We start from the raw sequence: 16,132 nt of genomic DNA, 5'->3' as shown, positions 1-16,132 counted from the left end.
TGCCACCGAAAGAAAGCTCTATTTCTGTGAAAAAGGACATAAATTTCATTTATGTACCGTATTGCATGACCACGCAATTTTCAGTTAAACTAGTGCAGCGCTGTATAGCAAATAAAAAAAAAAAAAAAAAAAAACCATGGCATAAATGGCAGTATCTATAACATAGTTTGTAGATGCTATAACTTTCACACAAAGCAATTAATATACACTTATTTGGATTATTTGGATTAAAATGTAGCAGAATACATTTTGGCCTAAATTTATGACTAACTTTGAGTTTACTATATATTTTTATTAGTTGAAAGTAAAAAATATTGTTTTCTTCAAAATTTGGACTTGTTTATAGCGTTTGGATACAGCATTGCATGACCGCACAATTATCAGCTGAAATAGTGCAGTGCCGAATAGCAAAAAGAGGCCTGGTCATTAAGGAGGGTAAATCCTATGGATGGCAAGTGGTTAACAAGTCTTGTTTGCAATCAGTGGCCTGCATTTGTGGGAATATTTTGTAGTATAGTTTCCCATAGAAAATGTTGATTCTGTAAGAAAGTTAAGGTTTTCTGACAAATCTGCTGGGGTGGGTGTACACACACACACACACACAATAAATGTAGGAGTACACATTTTATATCTATCCATCTCCAAAAAACAAAAAAACAAAAAAAAACAAACATACACCACGATACAATTGTTGTAAATTGAGTTGGAGTTCAGTGAGTGAAATTGTAAATATATCAATATTTGAGCCCCAAGCAAAACATGACAATACTTGGTGGAGAAACCCTTGCTGGCAAGCACAGAAGTAAGACATTTCTTGCAGTTGGTTAACAGGTTTGCACACATCTCAGGAGGGATTTTGGTCCACTCTTCTTTAAAGAGATCTTGTCTAAATCCTTAAGGTTCCTTGGCTGTTCAATCAATAAATAAAACTCTCACTTAAACCACCCTCAAGAAAAGTCACACTTTCACCCTGGAAAGTAAAATACTCAAACCTTTTCTCTAAATAGAACTCAAAGCCCCTTAACTCATGAAAAACACCCAATAAGTATGAATAAATAAATCAAGTAAATAAATACAGTGAATCCCTCTAGAAGTCCGGAAGTGACAAAACGCGTCAGCAGACGTGACGTCTGACATAATACGCCAAACCGGAAGTAGAGGCGTGGCCATTTTGAAAAGTGGAAAACGTGGTTTTAACCATGAAGACTGTTGAGATTGGGCTGGAAAGCTATGCTGTTTATATTACTCCCTAATGTAAGCTATATATTAAAATTTCTTTTATACGGTATATATACACACACACACACACACACACACACAAACACACACCATGGGTCTCTTCTTTACCTTTATGGAGGAGTTTGGAAAGCTGAAGGTTACTATATGTACGGTAGATGGAAGCTTAAAAATGACTACTGTATACATTCTGTGATGCTTGTTGTTACTCCATGAGGGTAACTGTATTTAATCCCACTATTTAGAGGTGGTCACTTCACTGATTTATGAATTGATTGATTTATTTCACTATATATATAGTGTATTTATTTTTTTTTGTTTTGGACACTTTAGTTTTGGACTTGTGCATACTTCTTTTTATATTTCATTATATAATTTACTGTATTTATTTACTTTATTTATTCATACTTATTGGGTGTTTTTCATGAGTTAAGGGGCTTTGAGTTATATTCCTTGGCAACTCAAAGTTTCAGATCACGCCACAACTTTTCTATAGGATTAAAGTCTGGAGACTGGCTAGGCCACTCCATGACCTTAATGTGCTTCTTTTGTTGTCTTGGTGGTATGTTTTCGATCATCGTCATGCTGGAAGACCCATCCATGACCCATCTTCAGTGTTCTGGCTGAGGGAAGAAGGTTCTCATCCAAGATTTTACAATACATGGCCCCGTCCATTGGCCCCTCAATGCGGCAAAGTCAGCCTGTACCTTTGGCAGAGAAACAGCCCCAAAGCAAAATGTTTCCACCCCAGTTCTTGACTGTAGGGATGGTGTTCTTAAGGTCATAGTCAACATTTTTCTTCCTCCAAACACAGCAAGTCAAGGTAACGCCAAAAAGATATCAATTTTAGTCTCATCTGAATCATTTAGATGTTCACTGACAAACTTCAGATGGGCTAGTACATGTGCCTTCTTAAAGAGGGGGACCTTGTGGGCACTGCAGGATTTCAATCCATGGCGGCGTACTGTGTTACCAATGGTTTGTTTGGTGATGGTGTTCCCAACTGCCTTGAGATCATTCACAAGCTCCTTCTGTGTAGTTATGGGCTGATCCCTCACTTTTCTCATGATCATCATAAGGCAAAAATCTTGCATGGAGCTCCAGACCGAGGGCGATTGATAGTTATTTTGTATTTCTTCCATTTGCGAATAATTGCTCCAACAGTTGTCCCCTTCTCACCAAGCTTTTTGCTGATGGTCTTGTAGCCCATTCCAGCCTTGTACAGGTCTACAATCTTGTCCCTGACATCCTTTGATAGCTCTTTGGTCTTGCCCATGATGGCGAGGAAGAATGAGATTCTGTGGGCAGGTGTCTTTTGTACACATAATGAGTTGTCATTAGGAGCACCTTCTTAAATTGACAGGACTAATGTGTGTACCACATGAGCACATATCTAGTCTGTGGAAGCCAGAATTAATGTTGTTTGATAGAGGATCAAATACCTATTTTACTCAATGAACTGCAACTCCATTTGGAAATTTGTCTCATGCTTTTTTTTGGATTTTTGGTTGATATTTTGTCTCCATCATTTAAAATACACCTATGATAAAAAATTTTAGACCCTGCACTTGTTTGTAAGTGGGCAAACATACAAAATCTGCAGAGGATCAAATACTTATTTCCCTCATGAACATGCAAATCAGTGCATAATTTGTTACAAATGCATTTATTTTGAATTATTTGTTGCTATTCGTCCGCTCAGTGTTAAAATACACCTACCATTCGATTTTTAGACTGATCATTTCTTTGTGAGTGGGCAAACATTCAAAATCAGAAGGGGATCAAATGCTTATTTTCTTCACTAATATATATCTCTATCTCTCTCATATATATATATATATATATATATATATATATATATATATATATATATATATATATACACACACACACACACACACACACACACACACACACACGCATATATACACACACACACACACACACACACACATATACACGCACACACGCATACACACATATACAAACAACATCACAGAAGGATGAAGTGTACATCGGTAATTACTCCCAGTGCAAAGCAATCCCAAAGGCCATATATAGGGAAAAAAAAAAAAAAAAAAAAGATCAGAAATCAGAACACATTCAACTATACACTCACCGGCCACTACAGCGCCTTGAAAAAGTGTTCACACCCTTTGAAAATTTCCACATTTTGTCATGTTACAACCAAAAACGTAAATGAATTTTAATGTAATTTTATGTGATAGACCAACACAAAGTGGCACATAATTGTGCAGTGGAAGGAAAATGATAAATGGTTTTCAACATTTTTTACAAATACATATCTGACAAGTGTGGTGTGCATTTGTCACTCTCTATGTCCAAAGCTGGTAGAGACATCCTCAAAAAGACTTGCAGCTGTAATTGCAGTGAAAGATGGTTCTACAAAGTATTGACTCAGGGGAGCTGAATACAAATGCATACCACACTTTTCACATATTTATATGTAAAAACTTTTGAAAACCATTTATCATTTTCGTTACAATTCACAATTATGTGCCAGTTTGTGTTTGTCTAGTAGCTTGGCTCTAGCTTGTCTTAGGAATGACTCATCTCAGCAGAAGGGGGGAGGGGCACGGATGAGAGACAGCAGAGACACCAGGGACAGAGCAAGGGGCTGAGAGGGGGGGCAGCTGTGACACTCCTCCCCCTTCCATTTCACAAGTGCCGACAAGGGGGACCCAACCGGGTTCCCTTGAAGGCACTTGTGGGCTACTGTGGATCTTGTTGGCGGGAAAGGCCGTCTGCATTTTGGTGTTGGCTTCCCCGTCTATATCGAATGGTGAAATTATAAGGCTGGAGGGTGAGGCTCCACCCAAGGAGGCACCTGTTGTCCCCGGACACCCGGTTCAGCCATGTGAGGGGGTTGTGATCGGTGACGATGGTGAACTCCTGGCCGTACAGGTAGGGCTGTAGTTTCTTTAGGGCCCAGACATTCCTTCTCCACTGTAGGATAGGCAACTTCCCGGTCCAGTAGTTTGTGGCTGAGGAAAGCGATGGGATGTTCCTCCCCAGCCTCATTGACTTGGCGGAGGACAGCCTCTAGGCCATAGGTGGAGGCGTCTGCCTGCACAAGGAAGCGTCTGTTGAGGTCAGGGGCGGCCAGGACGGGGTTGCTCACCAGGGCAGCTTTGAGGTCACGGAAGGCGGATTCACAGGCCGAGGTCCAGGTAACCATCCGGGGACTGTTCTTTCGGGTCAGGTCAGACAGGGGCTGGGCCATGGAGCTGAAATTAGGCACAAATTTATGGTAATAGCCGGCAGTGCCGAGGAAGCCAGCAGTGCCGAGGAAGGCCATCACTTGCTTCTTGGTCTGGGGGGTGGGCCAATCATAAATGGCCTGAACCTTGGCTGGTTCAGGTTTCAGTGTCCCCCCCCCCCCCCTACTCTGTGCCGAGGTACTGTACCTCAGCCATTCCCAACTGGCACTTGTCTGGTCTCACTGTCAGCCCGGCCCTGAAGATGCGGTCTAGGATGGCCCCCACGTGGGCCAGGTATTCCTCCCACGTGTCGCTAAAGATGGCTATATCATTTAGGTAGGCGCACGTGAACTCTTGACATCCCTCTAGTAGCTGGTCCACGACCCGTTGAAAGGTGGCGGGGGCGTTTTTCATGCCGAAGGGCATGACAAGGAATTCGTACAGGCCGAACAGGGTAATAAAGATGAAGCGCTCAACGCCCTCTTTTGTGAGGGTGATTTGCCAGTAACCCTTGCTGAGGTCTAGGGTGCTAACATAGCGGGCCCCGGCTAGACGGTCCAGCAGGTCATCTATGCGGGGCATGGGGTAGGCGTCACTGACAGTGTAGTCATTCAACCTCCGGTAGTCCATGCAAGAGTGGGTGGTCCCATCCTTCTTTGGAACCAGCACCACCGGGGAGGCCCAAGGACTGCAGGAGGGTCAGATGATACCCAGCTGGAGCATCTCGGAGAGTTTGGCACGGGTGGCCGACTTCTCGGATTCGGGGACCTGGTATGGGGCCTGCTGGATGGGTTTCTGACTGTGGGTCTCCACGTGGTGGAGGGCTAATCCGGTGCGGCCCGGGGTGGCCGAGAAGGCGACGGCCGGGTCCGCTAGCACGGTCCGCATCTGGGCCGTCTGGCGGGGGTTCAGCTGCGCCTCTGTGGGAATCTGATCAAGGGGAGTGGTAACCTTGGAGGCTTGCAGGAGATCGGGCAGGGCTCCCTCATCTTCTCCGCCTGTGGAGGCGGGGCAGACGGCTAGCACAGGTAGAGTCCGGTCGTGGTACTCTTAACATGTTGATGTGGACCGTGCGCTGCTTGTGGTCACGGGCGTCGAGGCTAATGACGTAGCTAGTCTCGTCTAACTTGGGAAGGACCTTGTAGGGCCCTTCCCAGGTGTGCTGGAGCTTGTTCTGGGGGTTGGGGACGATCTTGAGCACCTGCTGCCCTTCAGTGAACTCTCGACCACGTGCCTTGAGGTCGTACCATACCTTCTGGTGTGTCTGGGCTGCCCGGAGGTGGTCGCAGGCCATGGTGGCCAGGCGGGTCAGCCTCTCCCACAGCTCGAGAACGACGGGGGTACCCATGTCCTCTATCTGCCCTTCCCAATGCTCCCGAAGCAGGGATAGGGGACCGCGGACCTTCCGCCCGTACAGGAGTTCGAAGGGGAGAACCCCGTTGACTCTTGCTGTACCTCCCGATATGCAAACAGCAGGAGAGGGAGGAGCTTCTCCCAGTCCGCCTCCCCGTCAACAAAGGACTTCAGCATGCTCTTCAGTGTGCCATTGAAGCGCTCGCAGAGGTCATTGGTTTGGGGGTGATAAGGAGTGGTCCGGATCGCCCGTACCCCGCATGTGCAACAGAGGGATTGGACCACCTCGGACATGAACTGGGTACCCTGGTCGGTCAAGATCTTGCTGGGGAAACCCACCCGGGAGAAAACGGTGACTAAGGCCTCGGCCACTTTAGGGGCGGAGATGCTGAACAGGGGAACAGCCTCGGGGTAGCGTAATCCACCACTGTGAGAATGTACCGCTTTCTGGACTTACTGAGTCGGGCCAGGGGTCCCAGGATATCTACAACTACCCGCTGAAAGGGCTCGTCAATGATGGGTAAGGGGCGGAGCGGGGCCTTGGGGTGATCCCCTGGGCGTCCCTTCCTCTGACAGATGTCACAGGTCTGAAAGAAGTGGGCTACATCCTGGGTGATACCCGGCCAGTAGAAGGCTTGGGTCAGCTGCAGCCCCGTTCTCCTCTTACCCAGGTGGCCGGCTACTGGAATGTCATGGGCTATCTGGAGTAGCGGGAACCTGAACCGTCTAGGCACGATCAGTTGCTTGGAGCTAGCAGAGGGTTGACCCAGGCGGCTTGGGCCTGCCTCACGGTACAACAGCCCCTGCTCCCACCACAGCTGGTCTGCATCCCCCTCCTGCTGCCCTGCGGCAGCCTGGATCTTAAACTTAGCCAAGGTGGGGTCTTTGGCTACCTCTCGCGTGAAGGTCTCCCGGTCCCAGGTCAGGGGAAGGTCAGGGTCAGGTGGGGGTTCACTCACCGAGTCCATGCTGGGGAAAGGTCGCGTGGGGGCTTCGTCTGTAGGAGGACCTTGACCTGCTTGGCTCCGGGTCACCGCCCCGACATACTGGCATCGCAGCTCCCCTAGGTCATTGCCGAGCAGAACATCCGCCGGGAGGCTGCCCATGACTCCGATCTGGCACTGTTGCTCCCCAAACCCATAGTCAAGGTGTACGGATGCTCTGGGGATATGATGACTGGCTCCTCCCGCCAGCTCGATGGCGAATCCAGGGCCGGGTTGGATGGCTTTTAGCCGGATCACTCGGGGGTCGGCGATGGTCAAGAAGGCCCCCGTATCCCGAAACTGGTGGCGGGTTGCCCATCCACCCGCACGACCTGCAGGTGGCGCCGTTTCTGGGCGGAGTATGTAGAACCCCCGGGGGTGGACACTGTAAACCCCCCGGGAGTGGTTGTCTTCTGGGAAGCCCATCCATTCGCTGGGAGGCGGGGGCAGTGGTTCTTCTGCGGGATGGAGCTCCAGGTAGTGGACTGGGCGGTAGAAGCGGCGGCGGCTTCGGGAGGTGGGGCAGTTGGCTTGGAGGTGCCCCGGCTGGTTGTACCCGTAGCAGCAGCGGTCCGTGGGGGACCCCGTGAACCGGGCTCTGAGTGGCGGTCCTGCAGAGTTGGCAGTGGTAGGTGGGGGGCCCGTTTTGGCAGAGGTGGTGGTGGGCGGGGCCCTTGGCACCTCAGGGGCCCGCCGTTTCCAATGTGGTTTGATGGCCAAGATCTCGTTGGCCAGGGCAGCGGCCTTTGCAAGGGTGATAGGGGCGCTCTTACCCATCTGCGCACCTCCGCCGGGCATTGGTTGTAGAATTGCTTGGATGACTTCTTCTGTGGTGCAGGCCTGTTCCCCCTCTAGCCACCTCCGACAGGACTGCGACATCTTGTGCGCATACATCCGATAGGACGGATCCACATGGCAGGGCACAGAAGCGCACTCGGTGCACTTCTGGGGTCACCGCGTAATACTCCAACACAGTCTGTTTGACCCGGGTGTAATCCCGGCCATCCACATAATTCAGAGTATGGTAGGCCGCAGCTGCACCCCCTTCTAGCAGACCCACGAGGTGCCGTATCCAATCCATGCTTGGCACCTCCATGAGCTGACACTGCTGCTCAAAGTCCTGAAAGAACCCCTTGTCAAGGTCCTACCTTTTCCCAGAGGTTATGTTACTCCATGTGCTGGCATCCATCTTGGATTTCTGCTGAGCATGATGGGAATCTTTTATGCCTTCAGGTCTCTGAGGTCCATCCCCCAGAGGGGTGTGGCTGAGTACATAAGCCTGGGATCTGCACAGGCTCTTTGCACTTGTGTCTTTGTCTTGCTACAGCTCTGTGTATACGCTCGTGACTCTTCTGGTATTCTGACTCGGCTTGTGACTAAGACCATTCTCTGTGTTTCCCTTCGATCTGACCTTCCGTTGCTGAACCCGGCCCGTGACCTGTGATTCTCTGTCTACTGTTCTGTACTGTTTTGTCCCGTTGTTGTTGACCCGGCTTGCCTGACTACGCTATTGTCATCCTCACCAGCTACACGCCATTGGCGGCGGCCATTACCGCAGCCGGGGTGTCTCGGGGGCCGCGACCTGGTTCCTGGCTGCGTCAAGTCCATCCCCACCATCAGGGGCCCTGGTGAAGGGCAGCCTGGGACTTAGACTCCGCGCCCTGAGGGACTTCGGTCTGTTGGTGGTGGTTGTCGTCAGCCAGTGCGTTACCCTGCCACTAGGCCTACCTGTCCGTTCCACAGCCCTGCCCTGACACCCCTCCACATCCCGGCGACCCAGGGAGGGGGGTAACCTACGGCCCTGGGGCTGGAAGGACAGCTTAGCTCACGGTGGCTCCCTTGGCTCTCTCTTTCAGATATGCCACAGTCCACTTCTTGTATTCGCTGGGCCGGGCCTGTTCCCACATCCGCTGGCTTTCGCTGTCTGCCATCTCCTCAGTGTCCTCAGTGATCCCACCACTGCCAACCAGTGTGACAGAGCGTAGGCAGGACAGAACACACAGAGTAGATGGCAAACGCACAAAGCTCTATTGAGGCAAACAGATGACAGTCACCGAATAGGGGAGTTCACAGAGAGGGTGAATACGCCAGTCCAGGGCGACATGGAAGGACCAACACACTTAAAGTTCAACACCGAGAGCCAAGGGAGAGTCTCTGTAGCAAGTAATCCAACGGGGGGGGGGGGGGGGGGGTTGGTGTGAGGTCAGCACAAGAACAGTTCAAGTGAAGCAGGCAGAGGGCTTGTACTCATGGATCCCTGGAGTCTATCAGATAGTCTTCCCCAGCTCTGGGAGAAAGGGGGGGGATCCTAGGAAGCCTTGGGTCTCTGCCGAGCCTGGCCATGGAAAAGGTCCTGGCCATAGCCCAGGCTCCTTCCATCAGCTACACAGCGGTGAATACCTTGGGAGTCTGGTATCAGCTTCTTAAAACTGGTCGGACCCCCCTAGTCACCTAGGCAACCGGGGGGAGCCTGGTGGTAGCTTGGCTCTAGCTTGTCTTAGGAATACCTTTCATCTCAGCAGAAGGGGAGAGGGGCACGGATGAGAGACAGCAGAGAGACCAGGGACAGAGCAAGGGGCTGAGAGGGGGGGCAGCTGTGACACAGTCGTCAGAGACTATGGTCCATATTGGTATGAGTTACTGTTGCCTTTTTATCATCTCTAACCAGTCTGCCTATTCTCTTCTGACTTCTACAAGGCATTTTATTCAATACAACTGCCGCTCACTGGATATTTCTCTTTTTCGGACCATTCTCTGTAAGCCCTAGAGCGGTTTGTGTGTGAAAATCCCAGTAGTTCAGCAGTTGTTTTAAATACTCAGACCAGCCCGTCTGGCACCAACAACCATGCCACGTTCAAAGTCACTTAAATCTCCTTTCTTCCCCATTTTGATGCTCAGTGTAAACTTCAGCAAGTCGACTTCCCTATGTCTACATGCAATAGCATTTTTTGCTACCAAGCAATTGAACAGGTGTACCTAAAGAAGTGGCCAGTAAGTGTATAAGCAAACATAAATCTATAACAATTAAAAAAAACTGGAATCGATTAATGAATAGCAAGTTAGATTCCTCTCAATAATATGAAAATAACTATAGCAAACTGTCAGGTGCAAACGATTTCCATATCACAAACAAGGAATGCCAAAGTAGATACCGGTTATAAAAAACACACCTGTATACTATTCAGACCATCTTACAACAAAACTGACATCTAGAAACAGAACAATAATGATTTAATGTAGCACAAAACAAAAATACTATATTTAGATCAAAATGAACAGATACTTTAGGCTGGGGGGGGGGGGGGGATTTAAAGGATCTTTATGCATATTTGGTAACATATACATAATAGGAGTTACTGGATATCTAGACAAATATTTGACACCATTGATTTTAAACACTCACTCTTATAGAACAGATACCCAATATTTTCTAAATAAGATCCAGAATATTACCTTACCACCCGATTCCATACTTGTCACCTGGGATGTAGCAAATCTGTATACAGCAATTCCACATGAATTGGGGATTAAAGCTGGTCAGCGTTTGTTGATTCATTCTAAGAATTTTGATTCTATGCAAATTTCCTTCTTGTTACAACTATTGTTTTGAAAGAAAATGTTTTCTTATTTAAAGAGAATTATTATCTGCAGCTCATTGAAGCAGCGATGGGTTCTAATGTCACCCCCCTCCCATATTTAAATGCATTTATGGATATGGTAAAAAACGCATTTATATATCATTGTGATTTTTTTACTCAATATTGCAGATGTTGCTACAGATTTGTCACCATCAGATTTATGGACGGGCAACATGGATAACTTGTTTCTTTTCAACATGTATTTAAATTTCTTGATACCTGGTCTTAAGTTTAATATGTCGATAAGTACAACAGAAATTCCATTAGATACTCTTAAAAATACGAGATGAGCATATTGTTAGTGATTTATATACTAAACCTACAGATCGCAACCAACTATTACTTTTTCCCAGTTTCCATCCACCAGGGGTATTTAAATTCCCTCTAGTCAATTGCCCTGGGTTTCAAGAATTGTCAGTGATCCAGAGGTTCATGACATAAGATTGGATGAGATGGAGGGCAGACTTTGACAACATGCATATGCTAGGAATTTTGTAAGAAAATAAAGGGATAATCTAATTGCAAATTAAAAATAAACAGTGGAATGTTCAGAGACTGTCCTTCACCTCCCAATTTCATCCTTAATCAAACCGTGTTTTGAATAGAATTCAAAAGCATTGGCCTATCCCGAGTAGTAATTATCCATCTGTACCAGAGTTTAATCTCCCTCCTTTACCATCTTATTGTCGGGGGAGAACTATATATAATAGGTTGGTTAAATCAGACCAATATGGTGCACCAAAAACACCTATAACTTTTTTAGGTCCACATAAATTTTGGTTCTTATCCCTGCCTTAAATGCATTCCATGTAGCAGCATGATTAAGGGAATGTTCTTTTCCCATCCACATCCACTTGCCAGTCATCCTTTGTGGTATACATAATAAAATGTCCTTGAGAATTATTATAAGTAGGTGAGACTACTCAAAAAGTGAAGGACCGGATTGCCCGACATAAAAATTCAATCAAAGATAAACTTGTTAAGTTGCCATGAGCTAGAAATTTCATTGAAAAGGGTCATACCATATCCCAGCTCAGATTTATGGTTATTAGTGCAATACCAAAAAAACAAAAAGGAAGAAGGATGGGGTGGTAATAGAGAATTGATTATAAAGGAAACAGGATTTCTAGTGGAGTCACTGCTTCTACATATTCGGATCAATTCACTAAAGGCTACCGCATGCGATAACACAGTCTCATGACTCATTTGCATAAATTAAATTATTGCATGCGGTAACAAAATGCCCAATTCACAAAAAAATAAAAACGATTCTGAGGTATTTAACGAAAATTTCAAAATGTGTCGGTAAATACCACCCTGGGGTGCATTCAGGGGTGCCTTGACAAAAGATCTAAAAATTGCCCAAAAATTGTATACAAGCCAGCAGGTGGATCAAGCCTGCCTTTTAGTTACACAAAGCCACAGGTTTTCATTGTGCACCATTACAACTTTCTAGCTGCTGGCGACATAACAGCCAATTATGTCATCAGCGGATAAGGACATTGGGCACCTGCACAGCATCCTTACTTTCCCCTTATCTGCCCCTCTCCGTAAGCACTGGGGTCACACCAGCTGAGAGAGAAAAAAAAATGAGGGAGAAGAGAAACAATGGAATACTAGTCAGAACCAGTGTGCAAAAGTTTATTTGCTTTGGAAAAGTAAATCACCTCAACGTTGGATGTCTTACATGTGCAGATGTTGCTGCGTTCTGTAAAACTCTTTGTTTAGTTTTTTTACAATTTTGTAATGGGTGCCTCAAGATTGTGTAGTATTTTAAAGGGTGCCTTATCTGAAAACAGGTTGAAAAACACTGCCATGGACAATGAATTCCCTAGGATCTAGAGCGTAGTGGTACCACCTGCTGGTGAAGTCTATTAGAATGACTACATTAGTAAAGCAGAATGACACATTTTAAATGCACAGTTTGAAGAAAACTAACTTTAGTTGCAAATAAATGGAAACAACATTAATATAAAAGGGTACTTCTGTTGACATCTTTCTTGAAAGCACAAAGTTTATTCTATTCATCCATACTCACTTCCAACTGAATTCTCAATGGCTTCCTGGGCTTTCTGAATTCCTAGGCGAAATTCTTGAAGCTCAGGACGTAGTTTGAACCCTCTATGATAAAACACAAGGGCAAACTCAAAGTCTCCAATGGCATACAGAGCTTCTGCCTTCTGATACAGGCCCTGCAAGTCAGAGAGAAGAGATCAGTTATAGAAAGCTAGTCAGAGCCTGTACACATCTGTACACAGGAATCTCACAATCTACAGTATTCAAAATACAATCATTGGGATCTAGCTTCAGAGTAGGTTTGCAGTCTTCGGAAGCACGCTGATCAATGTATGTGTCCAACAAACCTATATCACACAAAAATACACCCAGACACATTGTTTTAGTTAATGAAACCAATTATGCTGTCTGGCTAAATTACATTTTTTTTCCCCTTCATTTTCATTGAAAGTCTGTGATCTAGCACAATATCACTCTCCACCTGATGGGTTCTCTTATATTTTACTAATAAGCAGTTATAATTTATTTACTAACTTACACAGATCTGGTACTTCATCATTCATAGTTTTAATAATATACACTGCTCAAAACAATTAAAGGAACACTTTTTACTCAGAGTATAGCATCAAGTCAATAAACTCCTGAGATATTGATTTGATATTAAGTAGCAGAGGGGGTTGTTAATCAGTTTCAGCTGCTTTGGTGTTAATAAAATTAACAACAGGCGCACTAGATTGGCGACAATAAGATGACCCCCAAAACAGGAATAGATTTACAGGTGGAGACCACTGACATTTTTTTTCCCCCTACTCATCTTTTCTGACTGGTTTTCACTAGTTTTGCATTAAGGTAGGGTGAGTGTCACTACTGGTAGCATGAGGAGATACCTGAACCCTACAGCGGTTGCACAGACAGTCCAACTCCTCCAGGATGGCACATCAATATGTGCCATTGTCAGAAGGTTTGCTGTGTCTCCCAGCACAGTCTCAAGAGCATGAGGGAGATTCCAGGAGACAGGCAGTTCCTACCACATTACCCAGTCCATAGCAGTATAGATATCCAGCATGATATTTTCCCCCATTGAAATCTGATGTGTTTTCAAAGTGTTCCTTTCATTTTTTTGGTGTGTCTGTGTATTGCTGGATAAAAATGGAAAATATTAAGTCCCAAAAAGCAAAAACAGATTCCTGCCTACATTCCTTACTGCACACTTAACTCCAACTGCCACTGTTTGCTGTGTCCCTGTTGGGGAGATATTTCCTTACATCCTGTTCCCCTATTTCTGAGAGAGGAGGAAGGTGAAATTTCTCAAAGCAGACACAAAGAGAAATAAAAACAACTCTAGAAGGCTTCTTTCATATCAGGGGCTGTGCTTACTGCACTCTGAAAAGTATTCCGTAGTTGCTCACTTTTCAGAGGGCGATACAGCAGAGGTCGGTAAGCGGTGACATCTGTCTGGCACCAGGCTGTAATGTTAGTCTTTGAGTAGGCAGCAAAACCACAGCTCAGTCACCTGTTTTTACTGCCCCAGCCTGCCTATGCAAAAGAGCCCTGAAAGACTGGAAATCGGTTTGAATCTTTCTTAGCCTTCTGCTACTTCATGTATCTGCATTTGGGAGAGTTTCCCTTACTTATTGTCCTAATGGCACTCAGTGTGTCAGGGTGGTGCAGCTTGCCAGGGTGGTGCAGTTTGCCCCACTTTCCCCCTCCCTGGACAAGATGTGTGGGTAAATCTCCCCAATAGAGGAAAAAGAGCAATATAAAAATAAAAAAGTTGGGTCCTAGATCTTATTGGCAGAAAATAGTGTATGACATGTTACCCTAAAAAAGTCACTGTCTTCTTGCAGAGAGGCTTCTGCATCCCGGAAAGCTGCTTCTGAATCTCCAAGTTTTAGGAAACATTTGGATCGTGCTACCAGGCAGTGCTTGTCGGTGGGTTGTAACTCCAGAGCCTATAAAAGAGAGCAATAATATTAAGTCCCCTCACTTTGAGATGATTTAATCTCACTTCCTGTTGAACCTACAAGACAGGAAGTGAAGAGAAATCTCCCGACACAAAATCCTAATAACCCTTTACAGCTTTATACAAACACAAAAGACTTCCCCACACACTTTGAACCATTTTAACACCAGCTGCCCGATTAGAACCTATATTGACCCTCCTACTACTGCTACCCAGTACAAGTGTCTACTGCTTTTGAAGAACTACAAGTCCCAGCATTCCCTGTGCAGGCCCCCCCCCCCCAATCCCATCTTACATTGCTGAAGCTCTCCTTGGCTTTGCTGTAGTCCCCCTTGTGGTAAAGCTGCTCCCCCTCAGCCATGTATGTCGTGAAGGTACTGCGGGGTCCCTGCTCTCCATCCGCCTCCTCAGTCATCATGGAGCTCACCTCACACAGCCACCTGCAAACACCACCTGTATCTCGCAGAGTGCGCCTAGCAGCGAAGGCCGTCGCCTAGCAACATGCAAACAATCATGGCGTCGCCTACATCCTGCAAACAGCCAATGATGTGCGGGGTAGTGGCGGTCCAATGAAAAGTGCTCATGTGGGCGGAGTTTAGTCATGTGCGGCCAGTATAAAGTAATTGCTCATGCTGTGTGATGAAGGGCGGTACTGGTCTGACTGAATCTGCGTGTTGCTGGGATCGCCTCCACAAGCCTCCCAGAGTTCCAGGCTGTGTCACAGCTCAGTCCTGGTGTCCTCTCACTTCAGCACTGCCAGTTTGCACCCTCCTCTATACGGCGAGGTTCACACCTATGCAGTTTGCTTTGGATCCGTTTCTGCAGTGCTTTTTACACATGCGTTTTGCAGGGTTATTTGCCACTTTGTTGCTGGGCAAATTAAAACGAAAATTCAGCAGAAAAGCACTAAATGCATTTCTGCAACATCTCCATTGAAGACTATTGAAACAAAACATGTTTTGCGTTTAACCACTTGCCTACTTGGCACGTATATCCCCTTCCTGCCCAGGCCAATTTCCAGCTTTCAGCGCTGACGCACTTTGACAATTGCGCGGTCATGCAACATTGTACTCATATGAAATTTTTATAATAATCTATAAAAGAGCTTTCTTTTGGTGGTATTTAATCACCTCTGGCTTTTTTTATTTTTTGTTAAACCAAAAATAACTGAAAATTTTGAAACAAACATTTTTTTCTTAGTTTTTGTTATAAAATTTTGTAAATAAGTGATTTTTCTCCTTCACTGATGTGCGCTAATGAGGCTGCAGTGATGGGCACTGATAGGCGGTACTGGTGGCACTGATGAGGAGGCACTGATGGACATTGACAGGCATCACTGAAGGGTACTGATAGGAGGTACTGATGGGCACTGATTGGCGGCACTGATAGGTGGCACTGAAAGGCAGCTCAGATGGGCACTGATATGTGGCATTGATGTGCACTGGTAGGCACTGATATGTGGCATTTATGTGGCACTGATGGGCACTTGCAGGTGGCATTGATGGGAACTGACAGCTGGCATTGATGGACACTGACAGGTGGCACTGATGGGGCTACACTGATCATCAGGGCACTGATGATCAGTGTACGTCCCCTCTGAGGGATGCCGATTATCTCCTCTCCTCTCGAGCTGTCAGCGTGACAGTTCGTGAGGAGAGGACTGCTGATAACCGGCATTTCCTTTTTTGCATGCGATCAGCTGTGATTGGACACAGCTGATCA

General features: G+C 46.2%; 1 protein-coding gene across 3 annotated transcripts in view; it reads right to left on the bottom strand.

Moving 5' to 3' along the window:
• Positions 1-14,949, bottom strand: part of ODAD4 (outer dynein arm docking complex subunit 4) — an 84,104-nt gene extending 69,155 nt beyond the window's left edge. For 2 of the 3 annotated variants that reach the window (XM_089668784.1, XM_089668785.1), the window contains exons 1-3: positions 14,706-14,949; positions 14,268-14,399; positions 12,470-12,623 (exon numbers count right to left, since the gene is read on the bottom strand). In XM_089668784.1, coding sequence (XP_089524910.1) covers positions 12,470-12,623; positions 14,268-14,399; positions 14,706-14,828 — 409 coding nt within the window. In that variant the 5' untranslated portion in view covers positions 14,829-14,949. The remainder of the gene's footprint in view (positions 1-12,469; positions 12,624-14,267; positions 14,400-14,705) is intronic. The other variant, XM_089668783.1, reaches the window with a different exon arrangement.
• Positions 14,950-16,132: the final 1,183 nt, after the last annotated feature.

This window comes from Staurois parvus, unplaced genomic scaffold (genome assembly GCF_062004578.1).
Source record: "Staurois parvus isolate SC_StPar_1 unplaced genomic scaffold, SC_StPar_1.0 ptg000063l, whole genome shotgun sequence".
Classification (NCBI taxonomy): domain Eukaryota; kingdom Metazoa; phylum Chordata; class Amphibia; order Anura; family Ranidae; genus Staurois; species Staurois parvus.
The sequence above is the reverse complement of the archived record's forward strand: the minus strand, read 5'-3'. Positions and strand labels throughout refer to the sequence as shown.